This window comes from Calypte anna, chromosome 8 (assembly GCF_003957555.1).
Source record: "Calypte anna isolate BGI_N300 chromosome 8, bCalAnn1_v1.p, whole genome shotgun sequence".
NCBI classification, from domain to species: Eukaryota; Metazoa; Chordata; class Aves; order Apodiformes; family Trochilidae; genus Calypte; species Calypte anna.
Genome location: NC_044254.1, coordinates 18,913,998 through 18,921,082, shown reverse-complemented (window position 1 = coordinate 18,921,082; position 7,085 = coordinate 18,913,998). Strand labels below are relative to the sequence as shown.

At 34.1% G+C, this 7,085-nt stretch overlaps 1 protein-coding gene across 12 annotated transcripts in view; it reads right to left on the bottom strand.

Moving 5' to 3' along the window:
* FUBP1 (far upstream element binding protein 1) overlaps window positions 1-7,085 on the bottom strand; it is a 32,862-nt gene that overhangs the window by 10,136 nt on the left and 15,641 nt on the right. For 4 of the 12 annotated variants that reach the window (XM_030454904.1, XM_030454907.1, XM_030454908.1 and 1 more), the window contains 3 exons: window positions 5,542-5,687; window positions 2,967-3,014; window positions 406-611 (listed from right to left, as the gene is read on the bottom strand). In XM_030454904.1, coding sequence (XP_030310764.1) covers window positions 564-611; window positions 2,967-3,014; window positions 5,542-5,687 — 242 coding nt within the window. In that variant the 3' untranslated portion in view covers window positions 406-563. Of the gene's footprint in view, window positions 1-403; window positions 2,043-2,966; window positions 3,015-4,783; window positions 5,138-5,541; window positions 5,688-7,085 lie in introns of those variants that run through there. The other 8 variants (XM_030454910.1, XM_030454914.1, XM_030454915.1 and 5 more) reach the window with 5 other exon arrangements.

Below are 7,085 nucleotides of genomic sequence, written 5' to 3'. Positions count from 1 at the left end.
AACACCATCTGAATTGTACAGCTTAAGTCACATTTTCAGTTAAAGAACATGTGTATAAGCCTTCACATAAAGACAAGCTGCAGGACATTAGATTTCTGCAGCCATTGCAAAAATTTTTGAATCTGCTGACTGCTGGTTCTACTGTTACCTTTTGGAAGTCACAGCTATAACTTAAAATAGTTACAAATGAAGAAACATCTTGAAAAAATGGTAATAAACTGCATGGTTTTGAATAAGTGTTTATCCTAATAGCCATTTAAATACATTTTACTTCACTTCACGTCGGTGATGTTCATTCACACAAGTATTAGTTGATGCAGCATCTTTCCTGTGAAACTGTTATTTCAAACTAGCAAAGGCAGGGATAGGAGCATAAAAAAGACAAAAACATTGCTATTATTAACCATCAGTTTACATTTATTGAGAAAAACCATACAAAAACATTATACAGTTAACGTGTACCCAGATTACATACAATGTCAATGCAAGCTCAAAACCACATTTTTGTAAAGCATTCAATTTACCTCAAGTCCAAGCTGCATCTCCCTAAGACACTGTTCCCATCACAGTTGCCTTTTAAAGCCAATCTTCTTTTTACACACGGGTAGTTTCTGCAGAGAACACTTTTCTCAGGACGAAAAGGCATTTCACATGCACGCAAGAGAAATATTGTGCATACATAAGAGTTTTATAAGCTATTACTAGGGAAGAGGGAATCCTGTCAACTGTATGCTTTCTGAAAAGCCCAGTCCTCCCTTCCTCCCCCCACTTTCAGAAAAATGCAAAATAAAAAGCTTTTAGCATGCAATGAAAAACTCTAGAAAATTACTCTGGAGAACAACAGGGGAGAAATAGTTTCTATCATCCTATGAAATACCACTAGTAAAAAGATGGAAGTATTTCAAGACAGGCTGTGCAAGTGAATAATGTTTCTGTCTGCCTGGACGACTTAAAACAGATGATTTATGATCACACTGATCTGAAGATTATCCACCTGACATTTTATTTCATATCCTATTAAAATACAGGCTGCAGAAAGTGATATGAAAATGCTTTTCCTACTTTGAATATTATGCTTTTTAAACTTTTTGTACTCATTCACATTGTACTTAAATGGTGGGACTGACGAAGCAGGGAGAGAGAAGAGCAGGAAACATGTAATGACAAGTTTGGACAAGTTCATTAAATTTCTAAGGAAGTCCAGTTACCTTTTAGGATCAGGATAGTTCCAATAATCTATTTTCTATTCTCTTTAGAACTATGAGTTTGGGGACAGAGTTGAAGAAGAAACACTATCCTTCTTAGCACAAAACACCATGCCTAATAAGCCCAGCAGTGAGAAAGCTGGAAGTACACCTCAGATGCTACATACAAGAACATCTCATCTTCCACACACTAGCAACATTCCAATAAACTGGCTTTGTCTTCTCTACCTCCTTCCACTGGCTGAACTTATAATTCAAAGACTGTTATGATATTTTAGCAACAACAGTTGAGGAAAAAAGTATTATGTAAAAGGTAGTGAACAAATAACTCACCCCAACACTAAATTCACAGTATCAAAATTCAAATGGTACACACATCTAACCTTTCTCACATCAAAAATGAAGTTACATATTAAACTACAGCTGAAATATTAAGTAGCTTGAGAAACTGAAGCACAACTATTAATTTAGTTAAAAAATTCAATATATCTAACCTTGGCTGTTTAGGAGAATATAAGTTAAAGTAGATGGTTTATATCATTAAATCACAGTTTAAAAAACTTAACAGATTATGGAACATTTATGGTCAAACAATATTAATACTTCAAAGAATGAAAAGTGATCAAAACAAAAATCATACCCTACACCATTATGTATGGGATACATTTCAAATCTGTTATGTTTTTGCCAATTTTACCTTCTACATGGAGCCCTTCTACGGTCCATGCTCATCGGCTCACCAATGGCATACACTCAAAGGATTCCTCCTTACTGGTAGTAACTATCTCAGGACCTGATTCTATGAGCTATGATTTGGTGCTTGCAGCATCTTCAGCACTGTGTGTGAAAATGAAGGCAGTATTTTTGAATATTTTTCTTTGATGTACAGATAAACAGGACTTTTTCTTGAAAGAGGAGCAGCACATTTTAGAAACAGAGTAATCAACAAAAAAACCCCAAACAGATGCTGCTTTACTTTAAGCTAAAACAAAAACCAGAAACAAAAATCTATACCAGACCACCTGTAAGACATACAAACATTTTAAACTATCAAAATATACAGCAATTCAGTTTAAGTATCAAGAAATAGGATACACTGACTGCTATATAAAATATTACTTGCTGTACTGTTAACATTTAATCTGTGCACATGCTTTTTCAGTTAAAACATACTCATCTCTGAAACTGCAGAATGTTTTCCTACCATGTCAAGTATGAATAAACAAACTAAGTTATCTAACAATTCCACTAACACACTGTAACTGTAAGACAAGTTATCAAGTTCAGTGATAACAACAAGTCATATTTTCAATATTTAGGTTTTAAGGGTTTAAGTAGGAACAGTGCCCTATTATAAAAAAACATTTGTGAAGGCTGTTGACCTTTCTAACCAAAGTAATTCCTGCATATTTTAATGGTTTTGATTCTTTAATTGCAACAATTAACTATTTGAGGAAAAACGAACAAAAATTACTTATTCTGATTAAGTTGAATTACTGCAATCTACTCATCTTTTCTAAAAAAAGCAACCAAAACAGTGAAACCCAGAACAAATTAAAAAACCCCAAAAAATCCCCAACATATTTACCTAGAAATATAAACAGTTGTTTAAAAGACTTTCCACTGAAATGGAACCGTGAGTAACAATGCATTTGGGGAGGCAGCAGATTGCTTTTCAATACACAACCACAAAGATCTCACAGGGACAACATTAATGTACTGAAATATATTGATTTATATACTTCCTTAGGTTGTGCTTACCTGTTGCTTTTTTGCAGCAGAACCTAAGGTGGAAGGTCTGGGAAGGCACTGTGAAGTATAAATAATTGCACTGTTTGCAATTAATAAAGATTTTATACCTTAAATGAATCAAAATCAACAGCCTCCATTTTGTGAATGATAAAAGAATCCAGTGAATTTAATTTTTCTCAGTTTAGTATATATGCACCATTCTATAAGGTTAGCTACAAAATACCATGCAAAATATATGAACTATTAAACTTCATACCCTACACTAAGATAGCAAATTCTGTCCTAGCCTTTTTTCAAGCTACTAAAATAATTCCTAAATTGAAAAGGGATAAAAATAATTCCTTCTATTTCTACAGCACAGTACATACATTGCTGATTACCTGAATAATCTACTTAAATTTCAAAGCCTTAACTTTTACTTCTCTGTGCAGCCACCCTAAAAAAATTTATTCTCAAAGCAACAATATGGTGATCCAAAAGATAAAGCAAGTAACAGTTACAGAATTATTCAAAACATACCTACATCACTACAGATCTGCAAACTATCTGAAGACAAAGTCAACTTCTGTCTAGCAAGTGGTTCCAAAAACTTCAATGTTATGACATGCATACTTAAAAAACTGAGTGATACAGCTGTCTCAGGAGCACTAATGAAAAAAACTATTACTCAGAAACAGAAACATGATTTTCTTTAACTATTGCTAAACGTTTCAGGAATACTTACCCACAAAGCTCATATTATGTGTATATGTATAGATATGCAAACCTATGTTTCTGAATTAAGAAGCAATTAAGATTTCCTAAGAAACCAGCACTGTATTCCAACATAATAGTCACACAAGTATGGCATTTTCATTATGTGGAACATTGACAAAAAGATACTGTTGCAGTTCATCAATTTGTCATTCTGATGTACTTACAGTGCAATGCTCCTTGAAGGAACAATCAAGGATGATACACAGCACAGTCCTCCTCACCCCTACAGAGCTAGTTCTATACTGGCTGGATCAAACCTGCACTTCAACAGACAATGGCAAGACAGACTGTATTGCATGTAGTCTAATATATGCAAAGAGCCAATAAATATGCAAAGAGCAAACACAGGATTTCAAGAGAATCAGATTTTTAGTATGAGCATTAGATCAATAAGAAGTTTCAAGTATATATAAAAAAATAATCAATTGATTCAAATACTTGACTATTTACAAAACCAGGAGTTATCTGCTCTGCAGGAAGTTCTCAACCACTCCTCACCACTCAAACAAAACAGCTTTAAGGACAGATGCATTTGTTTTATAACTACTATGCATACCACATTGACTTTTCTACACTACATTTTGAAGTGGACTACTTTAAACTGAAGGCTTAAGAACAACACACTTAAAATAAGATTTTATAACTAGTCTGAAAAATCCATAACATAGTTATGCAGGAACAGCTCTGAAGTATTCCATTAAGAACAAAATTATCTGTTATAGCAGCTGCACAGGTCTGAAACAGTGGTCATGTATAAAAGGAAATGTCACTGTTAATGCAATGGAAGTATGCCAAAAGATCACCTTCTTAAACACATGCAGTTTTAATCAAATAGGAAGAAAATTAAAGTATCAAGATTACTGGTGCTAGGCAGCAAAATACAATGAATGAAAGAGATCCTCCATCTACAACTATTCTGCAAGAGGGGAAAAACATGCTAACGGCAAGTTTTTAACTCAACAAGGTTTCATGGGGGAAAAAAATCTCATTTGTGTACAGGTACCTTGATTCAGCGTTGCATATCAATCCTATAATTCTTTATATGCCCACATATCCAACTTACCGACACAGGAGGTTTCATATTATTTATTGTAAAGCACAAAACAGGCATTTTAAAAGTGATAAAGTATACATTGAAAAAGTACATTTATATCACAAAGCATTGACCACATAATTGCAAATACATTTGCTGGAATGTGTACATCTACACTAATACTAAAAACAAACCATTTTTCATTTCTACACAGAAATATTACCTCCTATCAGTAGTGATAGATATTTTGTACATTTTCAAAAACACTATTTTTTTTTAACCAAACAAAATTAAGATCTTCATCAAGGCGTCTGCATCCATACATTTAACAAAGGTTTTTTCCCCCACACAATGAAGCAAATACTGTATTGTCCACTTCTTATTATTGGCCCTGTGCAGAAGAGATACATAAGAGATACACAAAAAGTTAAAGAAAATCCTTTAAATTGAGCTAACTCAGGAGTGAAGCCTTTAAGAAAGAAAAATTGGTTAATGTAAATGGTGGTGGCTTCTTGCATGGTTTTCAAAACCCTGGGAGGAGAAAGTTTTTCTTTAAAAAAAAAACCAACAAAAACAACAACAACAAAAAAACAAAAAACCATAATTACCGAACATATGGATAGATACAGAACTCAAGTTGTCAGGTAAACAAAGTCGTCTATTTATTATTCGGAGAGTTATTTTGCTAGAAAAAAAGATGCATACTCCAAAGGTAACAAAGCAGGAGACATGCAAAAAGGTATCTATAACCACTGAAACAGAAGCCAGCCAAAAAACCCCATTAAAATTTCATACCTGCGGTGCTGGAGGATGCTGTGGCATTCCCTGTGGACTTGTCTGGGCGTAATATGCTGCCTGCTGCCTGTAGTACTCAGCCCACGCTGCACTGTAATCTGGCTGACCACCCGGAGGAGCCCCAGCAGGGGCAGGAACTGCTTGACCTACAAGTAATTAAAATTGTATAGCTCTGTATATATGGAAAAAAAAATAATTCAAAAATAAACTGCCTATCTTCTTCCTCAGGTTTTGAATAATCTTGTGGGGGTTTTTTGTTTGGTGGTTTTTTGTTTTTTGTTTTTTTTTTTTTTAACTTAACCACTCATCCTATTATTTTAATATAATGATTCCCATGTAAAGCAAAATTGGGGAAGTATAGGGACACTTTTTTCCAGCTCTTGAATAACATTCCAGAGCAAAAGCCTTTAAAGCCTGCTGACCTAAACAACCAGTTATATTTAAATTAAAAATACAAGTCAACAGGCAAGAATAATTTTTATAATCTGCCTGGACCAACTTTCTCTTGTTGTACAGACTGCATTAATGAATACACCAGATGCCAATTCATTCATAACTCCTTATTCTGGTCTACTTAATGCAACTAACTGCCAGGTCATTGCAGATAACATTTTTCAAAAAGAACATTAATTTTTTGTAAACATTTACTCCACCACAGCATATAGGCCTGAAAATTCTCTTTCCAACCTTTGCTTAAATTCCAGTCCTCTAGAAATAACAAACAGCATGTGCACACATGCATGTACACACACATGCTCTCTCATTGTGCAGCTAAGAACTACCAGGACTTCCAACAAAATCCACTTGCAGCTTAAAAACTCTAAAAATCTAAGACTAATCCACATGGACCCTTTAGTGTACGGAAGAAACAAAAAGTCAACTTTTAGGCCCTTTATTCCAAGAAGGGTTCATCACAGTCATTTTATTACCTTTTCCCCTTATTTCAGAAACATCAAAAACACACACTTGAAATCACTGATTTTGTCACTATTTTATCTAAAAGGTGCTTTTCCAGTTACCACTTCAGAATGTACATGACTATAAGCAGAACAACACTCTCCATGCTCTATCCAACCATCTGTCCTTACACTTGCATGCATCCAGACAGGAGGGGTTTATAGAGAGCACTTCACTTTAGGTTTCTTGAACTTCCAAGACATAACTATTGCCTACTGTGACATGCTATTTTTTTGTCATCTATATGCTTAAAAGTTTATTTTTTCAAATCTAAGATTTACAGTCAGAATTAGGGTACTACACTCTTTTCTAGGACTCTAGAAATAAAAAATCTACCACATACAATCACACTACATCAAATAAATCCAAGCAAAATGCAAACCTCCACCTTGAAAAATTCCACATGTATCTAATCTTCTGTTCAGCTAACAAAAACCAAAAAACAAACAAACAAACAAACAAAAAAGGCAGCTTCCACAAATTTTCCAAAAAAGTTTTTAATCTTACCTGAAACCACGTGACCTTTTATTTAGATAAAAGATCACCAAGTAAACTTTCTGGTGAACACGAGTATCAAGGATTCTAAT